The sequence below is a fragment of the Dromiciops gliroides genome, chromosome 2 (assembly GCF_019393635.1).
Source record: "Dromiciops gliroides isolate mDroGli1 chromosome 2, mDroGli1.pri, whole genome shotgun sequence".
NCBI lineage: Eukaryota > Metazoa > Chordata > Mammalia > Microbiotheria > Microbiotheriidae > Dromiciops > Dromiciops gliroides.
Genome location: NC_057862.1, coordinates 604,561,527 through 604,582,944, shown reverse-complemented (window position 1 = coordinate 604,582,944; position 21,418 = coordinate 604,561,527). Strand labels below are relative to the sequence as shown.

At 47.6% G+C, this 21,418-nt stretch overlaps 1 protein-coding gene across 1 annotated transcript in view; it reads left to right on the top strand.

The window, feature by feature from the left end:
- TTC7A (tetratricopeptide repeat domain 7A) overlaps positions 1–21,418 on the top strand; it is a 202,081-nt gene that overhangs the window by 53,091 nt on the left and 127,572 nt on the right. The window contains exons 4-6 of the mRNA XM_043990192.1: positions 8,138–8,268; positions 11,432–11,553; positions 20,777–20,855. Of these exons, the coding sequence (XP_043846127.1) occupies positions 8,138–8,268; positions 11,432–11,553; positions 20,777–20,855 (332 nt within the window). The remainder of the gene's footprint in view (positions 1–8,137; positions 8,269–11,431; positions 11,554–20,776; positions 20,856–21,418) is intronic.

The window sequence follows — 21,418 nt, the reverse complement described above, 5'->3', positions numbered from 1 at the left end:
AAAAAATTCAAATCCAGGAAAAGGCAAGGCATTGAATAAGAGCAGACCAGAATTTAGTCAGGTTATGCCTGAAGTTATGGAATTCTTGGAGCTGTAGGCATAAGAGGAGCTCGCTTGGGAACACTCGTGGTGTTCTGTCTCTCTGGCTTGGAAATGTGGGTTTTATCAGGCATGCCTCTTACCTGGAAGGCCTTCCCTCCTGCTCGGCCCCAAACGTGCCCCTCTTCTCCTTCAGACAACATCAAAATTGGCATCCTCCGCACTCTTTGCTTCTTGGCTCGTTTTCATTCCTGGCTGAGTCTTTTGGTAGGGATTCTTCCCTGGACTTTGAGTCCTTAGTGTTGGCCTTTATAAAGTCAGGAGAGAGGCAGCTGGTGCATAGCCTTGGGGGCAGGAAGAGCTGGGTTCAAGGCCTGTCTCAGACAAATGATAGCTGCGTGACTGTGGGTAAGTGCCTTCCTTTCAGTCCTCCAGATAGCTTTTAAGACCACAGACTGACAGGCGCAATGGATAGAGCATTGGCCCTGGAGTCAGGAGGACATGAGTTCAAATATCACCTCAGACACTTGATACTAGCTATGTGACCCTGGGCAAGTCACTTAACACCAATTGCCTTAAACATCCAAGACCATCTCTAGTTGTCCTGATGCATATCTTGCCATTGGACCCAGATGGCTCTGGGTCTGGAAGAGAGAGTGAGGCTGGTTACCTTGCCCTTCATCACTTAAATCCAGTTTATTGCAAGTATACTATCTGTCATGGTCATCTTCAAGAACAAAGGACAAACAACAAGAACACCTCCCTTCCTTACCTCTGACTCTCAGAACTCCCTTAGCTTCCTTTTAAGGCTTAGTTCCTAAGCCATCTCAATCTCCAGGAAAACCTCCATGACTCCCTTCATGCTTCAAGAGGGGAGGAAGACTTGAACTAGGGCGGGAGCCATATGAGTAGAGAAGGGGGATGGGTGAAGAAGAAGGAAAAATTTATGAGATTTTGTAGGTTATTGGGGAGATGGAAAAAGCACCTCACCTTTTCTGTTTCTATCTCCAGGGCTTGGCTATGCTTATCATGTAGCAAGTACTCTTTCTTCCTTCCTTTCTTTTTTCTTCCTTTCTTCCTTTTTTCTTCCTTTCTTCCTTTCTTTTTTCTTCCTTCCTTCCTCCCTCCCTTCCTCCCTCCCTCCCTCCCTCCCTCCCTCCCTCCCTCCCTCCCTCCCTCCCTCCCTCCCTCCCTCCCTCCCTCCCTCCCTCCCTCCCTCCCTTCCTTCCTTCCTTCCTTCCTTCCTTCCTTCCTTCCTTCCTTCCTTCCTTCCTTCCTTCCTTCCTTCCTTCCTTCCTTCCTTCCTTCCTTCCTTCCTTCCTTCCTTCCTTCCTTCCTTCCTTTCTCTCTCTCTCTCACTCACTCGCCTTGGCTTTGGCTCTGCCAGGTGACTTCTTCACTCCCCTGGTTGGCCCATAGCAATAAGAAAGGACCTCCTTCCTGGATAGTTTTATGTTTCCCTTCTTAGGGCCTGGAGTGACTGGTCCAAGGGGATGTTTTGGACGACCCCCTTGGTCCCTTCCCCATCTTCCATGCTGTGACTAAATGCCCCTAGAGCAGCCCAGGCTCTCAGGAAGCCAGGTTCTCCCAGTCTTCCGTGGCTCCATATTCAGAGCTTGAGGCCTCCTGGGTGGGGCTGCTTGGAAAAGAGGCCATCTGTGCATGATGATTCATTTTTTAAAAGGGGAAAAATAAAGGAAAGAAATTATAACTGCCCCAGGTTTCAGTCTCAGACTGTGCCAGGGTCAGCAAGGCCCCAAATAGAAAGTGCCAAGTTAATTAAAAAGCAAGTAAACTCCCCTGCCTGGATAGCAAGCCTCTGAAGGAAAAGAGGCCGAGTCTTGCTGACCAGGCCCCCTTTGCTCTTGGGAAACAGATGGTGGTGCCTAGCATTTCCTGGCAGCCCTGGCCTTCTGCCCTCCGCCCTGAGGCAGTCTTAGAAGTCACAGAAGGCCCAGGACAAGGCCTTGGGCTTGGGAGTCGCTGGGGCCAGAGCCCCTCCTGAAGGAAGCTGTGATGGGAGGGGCCCAGGAGGGAGGGCCTGCATGACTCTTCTGCGGGCCTCCACTTCCTCAAAAAAAAAAAAAAAAGAGAGTTGGGCTATAAAGGCCCCTTCCTTCGTTAGTGCTTGAATGCTGTCTGATTCTTTGCTTTGTCATCCTAGGCGCTGAACCCAGTCTCCTCTTGTCAGATACCTAATGTCTCTTGGGTATGGTGCGGGTAATGTGTTCAGCCACTAGCTCCTCAGCACAAATTCGTTTATCAGATTCTTTCTCTCTGGAGTGGCAGCTCCACAGAAGAGATGCTAAAGGGGGTGGTGAGGTGGACAGCCGTGTGAGGAAAGTCAGGGCCCAGGAAGCCAGACCTTTCCATCTTCAGCATCCTGTCATTCTCCTTCTTGGCACTGGCCTCTTAAGGAGTGCTCAGGTCTTGGTGACTGGACCAGGAGACTACCCTTGTCTTGTCGAAAATCCCACAGGGAAGGGTGTAGGTAGGAGCGGTCTTCTGTACCATAAACAGGGCATCTTCTTCAAACACCAACCAAAGCAAACCCCAGGAGAGCCAAGTTCTTCCTGGGTTTGGGCAGGGCCCCCCTCTAGCCATGTGTGGTTTTGTTTCCTGCCCTCTCCTATCCTCAGAGTCAGATTTCTGAGGCAGCTCTGTGTCCCAACCCAGAGGGTGTGGCTACGTTTCTGTGGCTTGGGGGGGGCGGGGGTGGAGAGGGGAAGAAGACCAGCAGCTACAAGGGAGGCAGCACACCTTTTCCTTCCTTTCTCCTCTCTCTTGATGTGGATAGAGAGTGGTGTCTACCTTCCTCCCCTCCCCCTACAATAAATAGATTTTTTTTTTCTCTCCTATTTTAAAAATCTTGGTAATGACTCATTTGGCAGGAGGCTCACTGATATTTATTGACTCTAGTTGGATTTTTCTGTTAGGCTTTAGTCTTCATAAATCCCTTCATAGAAGGGACTTAAGAGACCTGGTCTGACCTGAGTATTTACAAGAGAATACCTTTTACTACATCCTTTACAAGTAATCATTCAGCTTTCACACTGAAGGCCTAGAGAATGAGAATCTTTTAATTAAATTTTAAAAATACTAATTCTATTTTTCTCATCTCCCTCACTTCCATTAAAAAAGAAAACAAAAAACCCTTGTAACAAATATGTATAATCAAACAAAATTAATTCTCCCAAAGGCCGTGTCCAAAAAACCGCGTCTCATTCTATTTCCTGGGTAACCCTCTGTCAGGAGGTGAGTAGCTTACTTCATTGTAGGTCCTCTGGTACCATGGCGTTTGTTACATTTATCAGAGTTCTTATGTCTTTAAAAATGTTTTATAATGCTGCTGCTATTACATAAATGGTTCTCCTGGTTTTGCTCACCCCATTCTTTACCAGTTCATATAAGTCCTTAAGATTTCACTGAATCCATCTCTTCCATCATTTATCATGGGACATGAAATTCCATTACATTCATATACTATAGTTTGTTTAGCCATTTCCTCAATTAGTGGGTATCCCCTTAGTTCCTAGTTCTTTTCTACTATAGAAAGAGCTGTTATATTTTTTCTCAGTCTTTTTGGGGGTATAGGCCTATTGGTTATAACACTGGGTCAGAAGGTAAGCACAGGGTAGTTACTTTTTGCTAAGAATTCCAAATTGCTTTCTAGAATGACTGGACCAATTCCCACCTCCACCATTAGTGGACTGAGGGTCTTTCTGGGCATCCATTTTAGTCTAACTCCAGATGTGTGAGAAAGCGTTTCCTTACATCAAGTCAAAGTCTGTCTCTAACACCTACTCTTTGACTGTGTGAAGCAGGGTGAGGTCTGACAGCCCTTCAGGTATTTGAGGATCACTATCCTGTGCCCTCCCCTCCTTAAACCTTTCCCCCTCATAAAATTTTCACGTTTGTAGTTGTTTTGTTGTTTCTTTCTTACAGTTTCTCCTTTTTGTTCTGATAACATGTGGAAATATGTTTAGCATGATTGTACATGTATAACCTATATCAGATAGCTTGCTGTCTTTGGGAGGGGGAGGGAAGGGAGGGAGGGAGGGAGGGAGAAAAATTTGGAATTCAAAATTTTACAAAAACAAATATTACATGTAATTGGGAAAAAAAAAGAGATAAAATACTATTAATTTTTTTTTTTAATCTCCATACCACAAACATTTTTAGGCTGATCCTCCTATAGCATGTTCTTATGGTCCTTGCCCATCTCGATCATCTGTACTGGGATGATTTCTAGCTCATCAATCAGTGAACTTCCTCAGATGTGGTACCCAGAACTGAGTGTGTGGCCTGGCCAGAGTAGAGCAGGGCTCCAGCCTTCCTTGTTTGGGATGTTGTGCTTCTCCATGGAGCCCAAGATCACACTAGGATTGTTTTCCTTAGCTGCTATTGGTTGTTTTGTTTTTTTTGGTAAGGCAGTGGGGGTTAAGTGACTTGCCCAGGGTCACACAGCTAATAAATGTCGAGTGTCTAAGGCTGGATTTGAACTGAGGTCCTCCTGAATCCAGGGCCAGTGCTTTATCCACTGCGCCACCTAGCTGCCTCCTGCTACTGGGGTTTTTTGTTTGTTTGTTTGTTTGTTTTTTGTGGGGCAATGGGGGTTACGTGACTTGCCTAGGGTCACACAGCTAGTAAGTGTCAAGTGTCTGAGGCCGGATTTGAACTCAGGTCCTCCTGAATCCAGGGCCGGTGCTTTATCCACTGTGCCACCTAGCTGCCCCTGCTACTGGGTTTTAGAGCTGGAAGGGAGCTTAGTTCAGTTTTGTAGAGGAGGAAACCGAGGCCTTGATAAATTCAATAACTTGCCCAAGGCCCCGTGGGTAGTAAGTACCAGCCAGGATTCAAACCCAGGTCTTCTGACTGCAAATCCAGCTCACTTCCCACTACATCACTTTGTTGACCCATCGAGCTGCTAAATTCCACCAATCTTTTTCAGTTCATCTGCTATCTACTTATGGCTTCTCTGTCTTTTACTTTTCAAATCAAATTTTTGAACCCAAATGTAGGACAATGCATTTATTTGTCCCTGTTAGATTTTACCCAATTAGAGTTGATCTAATGCTTTACCCCAGGCTTCTTAAACTGTGGGTGGAGACCCCATATGGGGTTGTGTAACTGAAAGTGGGAGTCCCCCCAGTAAAAGGTTGTGTATACCTGTTGTATATACCTGTATACTCAGGGTTGCATAAACATTTCTCAGGTGAAAAGGGGTCACGACTGGTAAAAGTTTAAGAAGCCCTGTTTTATGCTGCTGAGATGTGAGCTGCATCGTCCCAGTGCATTAGCTCTTTTTCCCAGCTTAGGGTCATGTGTCCATTTGATGAGTATGCCACATTAGCTGCGTCTTTATCCAAGTTATTGATAAAGATGTCCCATGGTGGCGTCGTTGGATCAGTGATGACTGACTACCCTTTGAGTGGTTCCTTTGGGATCCACCTTGCTCTTACTGCCCCCGGTCCCCCACCCCACCCCCGCCTCATGCTCCTGGTCTGTCCCCTCCCTGTCAAAGGGTCCTCAGCCTTTGCTCTTGAGCCCACGTTAGCAAATGGAGGAAATGACCGGCTCTGCCTCATTTGGCCTCCAGCCCAAGGATTCAGAACTAACACTTGTCCCCTTCTGTTAGCACTCTATTTTTCTCAAAGCTCTTTGATATATGATCTTCCTGGCCCTTTAAGGGAAGTAATGCAGTCATTATTATTTGACAGATGAAGAAACTGAGGTTCAGCAGGCTCAGTCACTTATCAGTTCCCAGTCCAGAGGTGGCAAGGTGGATAGAACACAAAACTTGGATCTTGCTCCAGACACTAGGTGAACCTGGGAAAAATCCCTTAACCTGTCGGCCTCAGTTTCCTCACATGTAAGATGGGGGATTATAATAGCACTGGGGTGGTGGTTGTAATGTTTGAATGTAATATTTCAAATACATGTAAAGTATTTGGAAACCTTAAAGGACTCTCTGAATTGCTAGCTATTATTAGCTAGCTTGTGACTGCCTAGCAGAGTTTAGCATGGCTGTCCCCCAAGCCAGAAGAGCAGTAAATTCCTTGGTTGCCCCTTCCCCTGGAGTTCAGCACATGGGTCTGTCCCATCCGAAGGGTCTTCATTCCCAGTCTCTGGCACACAGCACTCTTGATTTCAGGTCAGCCTTGCTTAAAGCAGTACCATATGGGAAAACTTGAGATTTATCAAAGGGATCACAGCATCTCTCTTTGTATGGCAGTGGCCGTCTGGTTCAACTGGACACAAAAGAATCCCCAGCAAGTGACTGGCCCCTCTCTGCTCGAAGACCTCCCAGAAGAGGGAAGCCTGCTCCATCTGCAGGCCGAGCATCCCCGCTTTGAGAGAGCTCGGATAGGACGTCTCTCTGGTTGTCCAGCAGCAATCCCATCCTGTGTTCCTGGCCCCGCTCTCTGCAGCCTCCTCGGCGGGACAGCCCCGTGGATACTTGGGGGCAGCGCTCTGTCCCCCTCCTAGGTGTGTCATGGACTGCCGGCCGTGACCACCCTTGTTGTCCCCTGCTGGACACCCTCCAGCTCCTGAGTGTCCTCCTCAACCCGTGACCCTGGCCCGGAACACAGCACTCGCGGTGAAGAGCCCTTAGTCCTGTGTGCTGCCTGTGCTTTGATGGTCACGGGCACTGACGGCCCTTCTTTACAAAAGCACTTCCTGCAGGAATTTGTTCAGTCGCCTTTCCCTGGTCTTTAGTCCTCTGCTGCCATTCCTTGGGGCTTAGCTCCTGTGCTAACTGAGCTGTGGTTCAGCTGGAAAGAGCCCTGGATTTGGAATCGGGGATTGGGTTCAAATCCTGGCTCGATCATTTACAATCCGTGTGACCTTGAGCAAGTCATTCAACTTCTCTGGGACTGTTTCTTCATCTCTTTAAGAGGGGGTTGGAATAGATTGCCTCTATGGTTGGTCCTTTTGAGCTTTTTGTCTATAGTTCTTTGTTCCTTATTGAAATATTTTCATTTGAAAAAAGAAAGTTTTATGTGTGGTGTGCTGATTAACAACTTGCTCCCCCCCCCCCCCCCCGAAAAAAAGTGCACATGACGTACCTTTGGGTGGAAGCTGCATCATTCATATTTTCTCTGTCACTTAAGCCTCGATTTCTTGTTTTGGTTTGCTGATTTCTAATGCTTACCTTGAAAACTGAACAGTCAGCTCCAGCTGGTTCCAGCACACCCTTGTCGATGTGTTTAGGTATTTGAACCATGTTTGCTATTATTTGACATCTTCATCTTGAGGTTTCTTCCCAGCTTGACTTTTGGAAGGTTTTGGGGTGACCCACACACTTCCAGCACCGACTCTTTGCCGATCACAAAGCTCTGAGGCACTAGACTCCTTTCCTGCTTGCACGGTTTCCTCCAGGATGTGCAGCAACCTGCTGGTTGGTCTCCCTGCCTCAACTCCCTTCCAGGCCCTTCCACGGTGACTGAGGGTCCAACTGGCACCTACCTCCCTCTCAGTCACGTCCGTAGCCCTATCTGTACCTAGTTCCCTGCTGCCTTTCCAGCCTTGCCATACCTCACACTTGGCCACCTCCTTTGGCCTCCTGGCTGTTGCATCTCCCCACTCCGGGCATTTTCCACGACACACCTAGAAGGCCTCATCTCTGCCTCCCTCAGGTCCTGGCTAAAACCTTCCTTTCTCCTGGAAGGCTTTCTCAATTCCCCCATAATTCTAGCCCCTTCCCTCTCTTGCTTATTTCTGATGTAGCTCATCTCTATCTTGTTTGTCCGTGATCATTTGCATATTGCTTCCTCCATTAAATTGTGAGTTCCTTGAGGAGAAGACTCCTTTTGCTTTTCTTTCCCCTCCTCCCCAGCACTTTGCACAGTACCTGGCATGCACATAGTAGGCTCTTAATAATTATTCATTGATAATGAATGATAATGATGACTGTCTGCGGTTCTCAGATTGAACGATGCCAGTGCCAGAGTTGTACCTGTTCTCAGTGATGAGCCCATCTCAGACTCCCAACACGGTACCTTAAAGCCTAGGACTAAATGTTGAGTGAAATAAGTGCGGAGGCCGGACGAGCCGCCGGGTGTGACTCATTCTGCTCCTTCTCCTCTTCTCACAGGCCTCTCCCTGGAGCGCTTGCCCAACTCTATCGCCTGCCGAGCCCGCCTCAGTGAGAGAGAAGAAGAAGCCATCTCCTGTTTTGAAAGGGCATCCTGGATCGCTCAGGTGTTTCTGCAAGAGCTGGAAAAGGTGAGAGGCAGTAGAAGCACCCCCTGCCCTCCATCCCTCTTGGGTTCTCCTGCATTGTCAGGGTTGCCCTTGTAGGGTGTGATGTGCCTGACTCATGGGTACAAAGCCAAACGTGTTCTGCGCGTCTAGTGCTTGTGTTTGGGCCTCATTGTAGACACTAGGCCAGCTTCTTTACTTTCTCAGGAATACAGGGCTTGGCAGTTGAGACAGGATAGATCCCAATGGAGTTAGTTAATATAAATATGGGAAGAAAAATTTCCAGGGTGCAAACTATTAAACCCAATTAGGGTACCTTCCTAAAGAAGATATCCTTGAACTTAGAAGATTTAAAGCCACTGAGAAAATCTGAGACATTCAGTGGTTAGTCAGTCAATAGGCCTTTATTCCATGCTTACTATGTGCCAGGGGGCAGCTAGGTGGTGCTGTGGATAGAGCACTGGACCCGAGTTCAAATCTCACCTCAGAAACTAGCTGTGTGACCCTGGGTAAGTCACAACCCCATTTGCCTTAAACATTCAGGGCCATCTCTAGTTGTCCTGATATATATCTTACCACTGGACCCAGATGGCTTTGGAGGAGAGAGTGAGGTTGGTGACCTTACACAGCCCTCCCTCACTTAAGTCCAGTTCAGTGCAAGCCATGACATCACTCCAATGTCATGGGCCTCTTTAAGAATGAAGGATGGGGTAGGGGCAGCTAGGTGGCGCAGTGGATAGAGCACCGGCCCTGGAGTCAGGAGTACCTGGGTTCAAATCCGGCCTCAGACACTTAACACTTACTAGCTGTGTGACCCTGGGCAAGTCACTTAACCCCAATTGCCTCACTAAAAAAAAAAAAAATAAGAAAAAAGAATGAAGGATGGGGCAGCTAGGTGGTGCAGTGGATAAAGCACCGGCTCTGGATTCAGGATGACCTCAGTTCAAATCCTATCTCAGACACTTGACACTTATTAGCTGTGTGACTCCGGGCAAATCACTTAACCCTCATTGTCCTGCCCACCCCCTCCCCCCCCCCCAAAAAAAGGACAAACAACAACAACAGCAGTAGCTATGTGCCAGGCACTGTACTGGGAGAGACAAGTACAAAAAATAAAACAACCCCTGCCCACAAATAACTGGCATTTATATGACACCTTAGAGTTCTTCAAGAACTCAATAGACATTATGGGCATTATCTTCATTTTACATATAAAGTAGCTGAGGCTCAGAGATTGTCAGGAGTTTGGCCCATGGTTACAGTTCTTAAGTGTTGGAATTGGACATGGAGCACCCGGCTTCCTGACTGCGTCCTCTGCAGTGCGCTATGCTGTATTGCCTCTCAGAAGTGAAGTTGATGAAGCTGTTGGCAGCCCTGTCCCTCCCCCTCCCCTCTCTCCTCCTGCCCTGTAAGGGGAGGCCTCTGTTGGGTCTTGGGCTGGCTCCCAGCCAGAGGCCCTTCTGCCTGCCCAGATATTGGAGAGGAAGGGGAAGTAATTTGGTGAAAATGACAGTTGAGGCCTTCTTCCTTGAAAAAGCCGGGAAGCTCGGCTGGGAGGCTTGAACGTGGTTACATTGATTTTGAGGTGCACATTCAGAAGTTTGTAAGCTTCACGTGTGTGGAAATGCATATGATGTGTTTTTGTTGTTTAGCTGTTCAGCCATCTCAGTTGTGTCTGGGCCTTGATGGGTGGGTAGGACTTTTTAAAACATTTTCTTGTTGTTGTTCATTTGTTTCAGTTATGTCCAGCACTCTGTGACCCCGTTTGGGATTTCCTTGGCAGAGATCTGGGAGTGGTTTGCCATTTCCTTCTGTAGCTCATTTTACAGATGAGGAAACTGAGGCAAACCCCCAGGGTTAAGTGATTTGCTCAAGGTCACACAACTAGTGTCTGAGGCCAGATTTGAACTTGCATCTTCTGGACTCCAGGCCAGGCATTCTATCCACTGCGCCACCTCTCTGTCCATGTTTTGTGGAGGAAATGCTTTGAGAGAGACAGAGATAGAGGAAATAGATGGAGAGAGAGCGAGGAAGTTGCAGGAGAGAGAGACAGGCAGAAGGTAGAGTGAGATGGAATGAGAGAGAGAATTCTCCCTCTCATGCCCAGGAAAGCATCCCTTAGAAAGTGATTTCAGGTAGTTCTCGTCAATGCTCTGGCTAGATTATAAGGCCACTATTAACTGAAGTTGGTAACCTTTTTTCAGTACCCTGGCATAAACTCACGCGGTGCCCAAGGCGGCCCCACCCAGTAAGTGAAAGAGCCCTGTGCACAGTCTAGAACAGGGCTGCTTTGTCTTTTTAAAAATTATTTTGTTAACTGTATTTCAGTATAGTTGGTTTCCTGGGTAAACCTAGTATCAGATTTTATGAAGTTGAAAATATTATTCTGAGAAGGGTTCTGTCGGCCTGCAGTGTCAGACACACACCCTTCCCACCCCCCCACCCCCAAAGTCAGATGAAAATGTGATTGGGAAATATTTAACAAAATCAATCAAACCGCAGTACAATACAGATGACACGAATGTGGGGTTTTCTGAGTCAATGTGAGGTATGATTTTGAGGCTCCTGTTTCTGTTTGATTTTGCTGTCCCTGCAGTGGGCTTCTTTGGGTGTTGAAGGGGTCCATGCGAATGAAAAGTTTCATCTATTCCAAGAATGACCTTATCACGGGGGTTTGGAACTAGCTCCCCAGGGTGCCTTCACACTTTAAAGACTGTGATCTGAGGGCTCCCTGCTGCCTTTTAGTTGTGTGTACTGTTAGAAAAAAGCAAGGCTCACCCCAGGGAGAAACCCAGAACTACAGTGTCAGGCAGTCAAAGGAGCACATCATGCTGCACCCAGAGCCCTAAGCTTGGTCAGTGTCATTCTCTGGCTAGGCTGCCGTGGGGTGGCAGGAAGATGGGGGAAGGAAGGAGGGGAGGAGAAAGCAGGGAGAACCTCACAGAGGAGGCAGCCTGGGAGCTGTAAACTTTCAAAGACAGACAGGACCTGCTCAGACTGGAGTGGGGGGGGGGGGGGCGGGCTAAAATGGTTTTTAACATTAAGGTGAAATAGAATTTCTTTGGCTTTGAGCATTTCACATAGGTTCCTTAAAGTCATTGGTGGAGGGTGGGCTGTCACTCAGCCCTTTTCTTAGAGCTTTGTCCATGACCGTAACATTGTTCTTTTCCTCGCCTGATTTTTCTAGACCACAAATAATATCCATCCAAGGAGCCTGAAGAGCAGCAGCCCAACTCTGCCCGAGTTTGAGCTGACATACTTCCTGGAAGCAGCCCTGCAGAGCGCCTACGTGGCCAACTTACGGAAGGGGTAGGTGGTCAGCCAGCTCGTGTCCCCCTTGGGCTGGGCCTGCGAGCTTCCTCAGGGAGGCGTTTCTGGCCGGGGCTTCTTTAACCTTTGCAAGCATGATGCTTCCTATTAAAGGTAGTCTGTCTCCTCCTTCCTTCCTTTATCACCCCTTTCTTTCTTTCTGTTGTTTGTCTTTCTCCTCCTCCTCTCCTCCCTGTTTCCCTCTCCATGTACTGTGCTGAGCGGTAAGGAAACAGATGCAAAGGAAGAAAGGAAATAAGCATTTATTGCGTACTGTGCTCCAGCTGCCATCCTAAACACTTGCCAGTATTATTTCAGTTGGTCCTTAGAACGACCATGTGAAGCAGGTGCTCTTATCATCCCTGTTTTACAGATGAGGAAACTGAGGCAGACAGCAGTTACAGCAGGGGGCCTGGAGTCAAGAAAACTCAAGTTTGTTGTGTGACTCCGGACAAGTATCTGAGGCTAGATTTGAACTTGGGTCTTCTTGACTCCAGGCCCATCATTCTATCCCCTGTGCCTCCAAGTAACATTCATTTTAAGAATGAAATTTTTAAGAGAGAGAGAGAGAAAAAGAAGGGGCCAGCTAGGTGGTGCAGTGGATAAAGCACCAATCCTGGATTCAGGAGGATGTGAGTTTAAATCCGGCCTCAGACACTTGACGCTTACTAGCTGTGTGACCCTGGGCAAATCACTTAACCCTCATTGCCCTGCAAAAAACCCAAAAAAATCACTTTATTCTTAGGTGTTCACAGACTTCACCTAATTGTCGGGTTTGCATGACACAAAGAGGTTCAGAACCCCTGATCTAGTCCAACCTTCCCATTTTAAAGATGAGATCATTTGGGCCCAGAGCAGCAGAGTCAGACGGGTAGTAGCCGACCTACATCGAGTCCTCATTGTGTCACAGCTCTCTTGCTGTTCTTAAGCTGGAGTGCCTCATTTTAGGCCAAATTTGAGGTGGGGGGAGGGAGGCTAGAAAAACCTCCATTTCCTTGGTTAGCTTGAGAGCTAGTGATCTCCTTTTTTTCTCTTTCCTGCCCTCTCTCGCAGGGTTTTTAAGTACTTAGACATCAGGTGATTGCTAAGCCTTTCCAGGTGTTTATCACATGTGATGGTGCTTATCTCCTGTAAAAGCAGCAGCTTTGGTGCTAGGACTGGGGGTTAAGGCCACCTTTCTCATACTTGATATTTGAATAATAAGTGAAAAATGGTTGGGGGGGGCGGTTCCCAGCCACACACAGACCTCACCTCTTGGCCTCCAAGGTCTGCCTGCCAACAGTATAAGCGCCTGTCCTTAGAGAGAAGGGCAGGTCTCATCATCTCTATTTTGGATAGATGCATAAACTGGAGCTGAGAGGGACTTTAGTGACTTATGTGGTACTGTGGGAAAAGTAAGGCCCTGGAGAACCTGGGTTCAAATCCTGCCTTTGTCCCTTTTAGTAACGATATGATGCTGGGCAAGTGAATAATGAGATAATGTTGAGCCTGCTGGGCTTGGACAAGGTGACCTTTGAGGCCCCACTAGCTCTGAACCTAAGATCAAGTGAGGAGGAAATGCATGGCAGGCACGAGTATAGTTTTGATGGAGACCACAGAACAATTGGTTGTCGAGTTTGGCTGGAATTTAGCCTTTGTGAAGGGAGTTCTTCTTAAACACCTGAACCATGCCAGGCACTGTGACCAGCCCTGAGGATACAAAGAAAGGCAAAAGATAGGCCCTAAAGGCCATAAAACTGCAGTGTCAGAACCAGGACTTGAACCCGGGCCTTTTGGATCCTCATCCATCCAGCACCTTTGTCCCTATCATTGTGCTCACATGGGCCTCTTGGCCCTGTGGACCCCTACTTAGAAGAATGTGTTTAAAAATCTAAAATAAAGTCTTAGGATTTTTTCTTTAAAAATTTGTATTGAAATACAGATGTCAAATATGAAAAAAAACAAAAAGTTCACAAACCCCAGGTTAAGAACTTGAGGCCCAGGGGATGATTCCATAATTTGCTGTCGTCTTAGAGAGCAGAGTCACTCATGTTCCTGTGCTAATAATGTTCATGTTCTATTTGAGCCAGGAGGCAAAATGTTCATCTTTCAGACTCTGAGCATTATATTGACGGGTGACATGATTGAGGGGTTGGCCCAGTGGGGATTCCCTAGGAAAGATCCTCTGCTCTCAGTTGTTCTGTTCCTCTTAATTGGAGATTCTTAGGCCTTTGAGCAATGATAATAGCCAGTTTTTCTAGAATAAAGAGGTATGGAAATAAATCATCCTTTATCATCAAAGCTGCCTGAGTAATTTCTCCTCCTGAAATCCTGTTCAAAGACTGTGAGCCACCATTCCCAGGAACTCAAGGTGATTACTCAGCCCCCTCGTGAAACTGGTCTGTTCACTTCCTGTACCTGTGACCAAGTCCCCACTCTTCCATGGGCCCAGGAGCTCTGTTGGATCATCTAGGCTTTAAAAAACAAAAACAAAGCCCAGAGCTCCTTTGCTTCTTCATTCATGCACAGTGTCACTTCTTCCCAGTGGAATCCCCTGGCTCCAAGTGAACTTTCAGGTTGGTGGAGTACAGCTGTTCACTGTGTTCCCAGGCCTGTGCTCTAGGCACGTGGGGCAGGGATGCAAGAGAAGAGCACATGCTCCCAGGCCTTGACAAGCTCAAAGTCTAGGTGGGGAGAGATAAGATGAACAGATTTGAGAATTGGAGAGTGCCCAGGCAGCTCCTGGACTGGTGGTAACAGAGTCCCGTGATTTTACAGCATCAAAGGGTCCTTGGAGTAGCTGGGAAGGGGGAGAGAAGATCCTGGGCCAGGGAGGAAATGAGAGCCCAGACTTGTTTCCAGCATGGACTTGGGCTGTTTCCATCCACTGACAGAAGTGTGACTTAAGTCGTGGGCCTTCTGTCTTTGCCTGTGGTTTCCCCGGGTAATAAGGAAGCTTGTGGGGGCAGCTCCCTGTCAGAAGAGACAGTTACCCTGTGCGCACGTCCGGGACATGTCCTTGGGGACCGTTCCAGTGGTCCTGCCAGATGAGGATTTCTGATTTCACCAGGCCTAGACCCCAGAGGGGCCCAGAGGTCCTTGTCCTTGTCGTGTCGTAGACCCCTTTTCAGAGTGGTGGTTTTAAATAATACTGAAGATAAAGGGGCCCCTTTCTATTTCCATCTAAGTCCATGGCCCCCCACTTGAAATCTCCATGGGTCCCATATTAAGAGTCCTTCCTGGAGCCCATCCCTTTCATGTTTGAGATAAAGGTTTGGGAGATGCCGCAGCTGTGCACCCTGACTTCATACCTATCTGGTTGGGAGCAGTAGCTCAACACCCCAGCTTCCCCGTGCTAATTAATCCTTTCCAGCTGTGTCCTCCAGAAATTGAGCCTCTAGTCCACACCATCCTAAAAGTACCCCAAGTCTTCCCATTTCCAGGTGGCAAGCCTTTAGTTCTAAAATAAACTGATGGGTCTGGCTTTGGGGAGCAGTCTCAGGGCTGCAGGTCCCCTGTTACTGGCCTCCCTTGGAGAGCCGTGGGCCTCCAGAGTGTGCCCTGAGCCCCCAGGTCAGAGCGAGAGTTGCAGGATATGCCTCCTGCTCAGTGATTTAGAAGTGGCGATGTTAGCGGAGGGGCAGATGTCTGAGGTCAGTTACCAGGTGTCTACACTTGACTAAGGGCTGACCAGCCTGGCCAGCATTCTCCTATTAGATCCTTCCCCTTGACTGGCCACAAGGGGGCAGCTGCGGAACTCCAGCGTCTGCTCCCGCCTGGTGACAGTGACTGGGCGGGGGAGCATCTTTCAGAAATAAATGCTTTGGGGAGGTGTGGGAGGCCTGAGCCTTGGGGAATGGCGGGTAGGAGAGGGCGGTGGGAAGAAGGAAAGGTTGTGGCTTTGCACCGAACTACAAAAAAGTGGGTGCGGGGTCCCAGCTGGCAGGCCAGGTGGAGGGGCTGCCGAGAGGCGTTCCCAGGCCGAGCCTCAGCCCGGGACCTGCAGCTTCCTCCTCCCCCTCCCCCAGCCTCCCTGAGAACGTGGCCAGACAGGCTTTCTTCTCTGGGAGAGTGGGTGGCAACCTTTTCTGGCTTTCCTTCCCTCTCTTCTCCCCCTCTCCCTCATCTGTCGTTTTAGAATTGAGTCCCTTCTCCTCCAAGTTCCGCAGAGTTCTCTGCAGTCTTTGGGCTGTGGTGCCAACAACAGCTGACATTTAGATGGTGTTGGAAAGTTTGCAAAAGCGTTTCACATTACGTTGGCTTACTTGAACCTCACCAGGCACCCTTTGAGCTGAAGGTGGAGTGGAGGGAGGAGTGTCCCATTTTACTACCCAGGAAACTGACTGACCTTGGAGAGCTTCAGTGACTAAAGAGGCAGGATTTAAACCCAGGCCTCACTCAATTCCAGCATAGCACTCTGTCAGTTGACCACGCTGCCTCCTTGTGGGTTTTGTGGCTTTTTACTTTTCCTTTCCAATTAAAAGGTGTGTTTCCTACCTTTTGTTTTTACATCTTCTTCATTTTTGAGTAGATTGCTTCCCTCCCCATCAAACATTCTTTTACCTCCTGAGAGCATTGTAGCTTAGTGAATAGAGAGGCTGACCTGGGACCTAAGAAGTCCTGTCTTCAAGTGTTACCCTGATACACTCTTTGGGACCTTGGGTAAGAGAGGAACCCTTTTGTGCTTTGGGTACCTGATGGTAGGCTCTTTTTACTGGACAGGGAAGCCGTTGTTTTCTCTTTTCTTCCCAACTAGACTGTAAGCCCGTGTGGACAGCCACCACCATGTTGAGAGAGTTTTCAGTTGGAGGCCCAAAAAAGGCACTGAGTATTTATTTATTAAGTGCTTACAGTGTGCCCGGCCCTGTGCTGGACATACAGATGCAGACAGAAAGGGACGGTCCCTGCCCTCAGGGAGCCAAATCACATCCCCAAAAGGAGCCGAAAAGCCAGGGAAGGTGGAGGGAGGAAAGGTGCCTCTGGGGGCCTGATTGAGGAGCCCAGGTAGTCATGAAGAGGGCTGAGAGGGGCACAGTGGAGGCCTCGGTGGCAGCCTCAGAAGCTGGCTGGCTTTTCAGAGGGCAGGGGAAGGAAAAGCGGGTTTCTCTGAAGCCAAAGCTCTCTTTTCCATGGGCTTTCATGGGCCCCAGAATGGAACCAGAAGTCTGCACTAATCTGATGTTTGATATCAGTGGGGTCGGTGGTTTCGCTTTCCAGGGCCCCACCTCCTCCACCTCTAAGATGGAGACGAGAATGTCTCTTCTGCCTAACTCCTGACAAAGGCTCAGTAAAATAATGAAGAAGAAGACTTTCCCGGAAAGGAGATCTAAATGGTTTAAAAGGGGGCAAGGGACTCTTCTCTGGGCCAAGGAGGCCTTTGGCTTTTCTTGGGGGGAGCATCATGTCTTCTTTTCCCCACCCCCAGTCCTCACAGTAGCAGCATCCTCAGGCTAAGATACCTATCAGTTTTTTTCACATATTTCTGATAGAGTGCTTATTTGAGTTTCTGTTGCAGAATTGTGAGGGATGGGCAGTTCTGCCCACAAAGATCAGAGAGAGAACACAAAGAAATCTTTGAGGCCAGGCTCCTCACAGGACAGACAAAAACAGCTCTGATGAGCCTTGGTTGTACCTGACGTTGGCAACTCTGGACGTGGGATTGCTATAGCCCGGCCTCGTCAGGCTTTCAGGAGAGCTTGGGAAAACCCCAACTGATTCATTCTGGGAGGTGGGTTGTTTAGGGAATGAGCGAATGAACAAACAAGCATTTGCTAAATGTTTAGGTTACCTGCCTCTCCATATCCCAGAAGGACCAACTGAGGCACAGACCTGGAATCTTCTACCCCCTTACCCTAGGCCTGACATGAGGGCATGGACTTAGGGTTTTTGTTTTTTTTCGTTTGAATTCAACAAGCATTTACTAAAGACCCACTAGCCAGCAGCTTGAGGGCAGATAGGTGGTGAGAGAGAACTCTGGGCATGGAGTCCAGAATGGCTGGCTGCCACAGAGACTTCCTGCCTGTGGGACTCGGGGCAAGTCACTCAGCCTCTGCCTTAGTTTCCTCAACTGTAAAATGGGGATAATAACAGCACTTCCCTCCTAGAATTGTGGTGTGGATGCAGTAAAAGAAGCAGCAGACACTGGAGACACCTTTCTCCTTCCCTGCTATGTATGAAGCGCTATATTAAGCCCTGGGGAGACAGACAGAGACAGAGCTGTCTCCTCAGGGAGCTTCTGTTCCATTAGGAGCCTCCCATTTTAAGTGATTCAGCGTCTAGGTTTCCCCCAAATATTTTTAAAATCATATTTATGGCTCCCAGGCTAATATGGAAGTGTACGATAAGGAAACATGTAAAGCTCTGCCTCAAAGTACTAGAAAAATGGATATTGTAAGTATTATGCACCATTATAACCATTTGAGGCAAGTCGTAAACATTATGCTCATTATACAGACAAGAAAACCGAGGCGCAATTAGATAAAATGATTTGCCCATTGTGATAGCTCCATGTTGGAGCTGGCAGAGACCCTGGTCTCCTTCCCCCAGGTCCGGTCCTCTTTTTGCTGCATTACATAGCAGGCCTGTACAACATGAGGATTGAGGTCAGGAGGGTTATTTAGTTTCTTGGCTCAAGCTTTCTCGTCATTTGGCTTTGCTGTTTTAGCCTTCACATCATCTCTGTTCCCAGGGTCAACTATTTCCTTTCCCATATCCCTCCCTCCCCTCGTTCTTCACCCTGGGAGACTGAGTTTTCTCACTCTCTAACCTGATGGTGACCATGGAGGGCATTTCCCTTGATCTGACCTCCTTCAGCTTGTGCCATCACCTAGTGGCTTTACAGGTACTGTCCTCAGATGATGGGGTGGGGGGCTTCCAGAGGGCTCAAAACATTTTTGGTCTTAGATTGTCATTTCTTGGAGAACTAGAGACCTTGCTGCATGTTTTATGTCAACTAGCTCATATGTACTTACTCTTTTAAGTTTTATTAATGCTTCTTGGTTTTTATTCCTTGACTATTTGCCAATTCACCAACCTATGAGAGCCTCTCTTATGCTTAAAAAAAAAGCAAAACAAAATTTATGAAAAAAATGACATCTGAGTAAGACTATGTAGCATTTTGCATCCATAGACCCCCCTCTCTCAACATAGAGAAAAGGATATTCCAACATCAGTCACTTGGAGCTAGCATAGATCCTCATATTTCGTTCTTTGGTGTTATCTTCATTCACATTATTAAGTTGTTTTGTATCTTGTTCTTCTGGTTATACTTTGTTCATTCTCTTTCATATTCCTATGTTTCTCTGAATTTCCCCTATTCATTATTCCATATGGTGGATTAATTTTCCTTTACCTTAATATACCATATTTGTTCAGGCATTGCCATTTATATTATGCATATATAATTATATTGAGTATATTATTAATATTTGACTCATATGAGTCATAGATATTTAAATATAATCCACTACAGAAAGTACTGCTCTGAAAATTTTATTGTCCATGTGATCTATCTCTGGAATGGGAAGAAACTTCTGGCGAGGCGGCCAATCAGAAGGCCCTTGCAGTAGTTCTGGCACAAGCTGATGAGGGCCTGTGCTATGCTGACAGCTGTCGGTCAAAGGGGGGGAATGGCCAAACCCTGATGACCAGCAGGAGGAGAGCCAGGAGACAGGAATGTCACAAAAGACCTAGAGAGGAGAGAAGATCAGTAGCCTTTGACACTAATCTGGATAAGGATTGAAAAAGACCATTAGATTTGGCAGTGAATAGATTATGTTTTGTTTTTGTTTTTTGCAGGGCAATGGGGGTTAAGTGACTTGCCCAGGGTCACACAGATAGTAAGTGTCTGAGGCCGGATTTGAACTCAGGTACTCCTGAATCCAGGGCCGGTACTTTATCCACTGCACCACCTAGCTGTCCTAGTGAATAGATTATGGATTGAGAGAGCAATTTCAACTGAATGATGAGGACAGAATCACAGGGTGGGGACCGACACAAGTGGAGGCGGCTGTTAATTTTAGGTGGTTTTCTCATGGACTTGGGCCATAAAAGGATTGAGAGGTATAGGGTGACGGCCCTTGGGCCTAGGCCTATGAAGTGAGAGTTTTAAGTCTGGGGGAGATGGGTGAGGGTGTGCTTGTAGGCAGCAAAGAAGTGGCCAGTAGAGAGGGAGAGATGGAAAATTAGCTGGTTGGTTCAGTTGCTAGGCAAGTACCTGAATGATGGTGAAACTAAGAACTGACTTTTACATCATTTGCTTTTCCTTTCATTGTCCCGATTCAGTCTCACAGCAACCCTGTAAAGTATGTAGTGCAGGTATTATTATAGATGATGAAACTGAGGCAAATTCAGAGACTTGCTCCATGTCACACAGCTAGTCAGCGTAAGAGGTAAAAGTGGTAACAAGTGCCGTTTCCCTAATTCCAAGACCAGAGTTCTTATCCAGTGTGCTGCCTCATGAAGATGATGGGGAGATTTCCCAATTTTCCAGTGACTCCTGCCACTGGGGCTGCTTGCCTTGTCCCTGCCAATGTGTTATTCATACGTTGGGCACACCAAAGCAGATAAGAGGCAGAGAAGTCTCAGGATAGGTGAGCTACAGTAACTTCTTCTTTTTTTTCTTTTTCTTTTCTTTCTTTTTTTTTTTCCCCAGGGCATTGGGGGTTAAGTGACTTGCCCAGGGTCACACAGCTAGTAAGTGTCAAGTGTGTCTGAGGTTGGATTTGAAGTCCTGAATCCAGGGCTGGAGCTTTATCCACTGCGCCATCTAGCTGCCCCTGCTACAGTAACTTCTAAACTGTTACTGTTATTAATAATAGAAACATTGCTATAATGGTTTTGTTGAGCACTTTACATCTATTATCTCCTTCAGTTCCCTCAAGAGTTCAGTAAGGTAGATGCTAATTAAAGTCACCCCCTCTGGGAAACCTGGATCTTTGTCCCCAGTCTCTGTCTTTTTGAGAAAAACAAAAACAAAACCCCAGCAGTCTCGGTTGCCTTTTTCAGGTACACCTTGGACCTTTGTGGGAAGTTTGCTAGCATTTATCCAGTTATTGGCGGTCACTGGGGTTCCTGATCATCTCCTTTTCCTTTTTCACTTTTATTCTCTCTCCTGTTTTCAAATGGAACTCAAGCTAGTGAGTTCCTTGCCTGTGGAATGGAATTTTCTCAGGTTTGAGGAAGAAAGCTGGATTGGGGTGGGGCTGAGGGCCAGCCAATGATGTCACTTCTGCTCTCCCACCAGGAACATCGTGAAGGGTATGAGTGAACTGCGGGAAGTCCTGCGGATTGTGGAGACTAGAGCAACCCAGAACTTAAAAGTGGTAACAAGGAAATCCTGGGAATGTGGGGGGAGAAGGGAAAGGGCAGGGGGGAAGTGTGTGTGTGTTTGTTCCACATACATGGTCCTAGGCTGTTGTAGAGCAGTCATCTTCCTGAAATAACCTCTACTCTCTGGACAGATGTCATGACATACCTTGGGGCTTACTCCTGGTTTTAATAAGTTCCCTTGACTCCTCCTTGGGCCTCATGCAGACCAGTCCCCTTGGGCCTCAGTAGGTCACTGGGAGGCAGAGCTACTACACAAGTGTCTTTTTAGACCAGGGATCCTCTGGTTTCTCTCTGGTATGATGTGGAGAGTGCCTGGCTGAGAATTTCAGATCTGACATCCTCATAGCCCCAGCCCTCAAGGAGTTTTGTCTAGTTGTGGAGGCTGTATTCCTGGGCATGTAGTGACAGCAGACAGTAGACAACAACATCAACTGGAAATGCTTGTAGGAGAAAAGAGGGAGTTATGGGGGTGGAGGGAGCAGTCCAGGAGGGCTTCAGGAGGAGGTGGGCCTTGAGTGGAGCCTTGATAAGTGACAGGTGAATTGGGGAAGAAAAG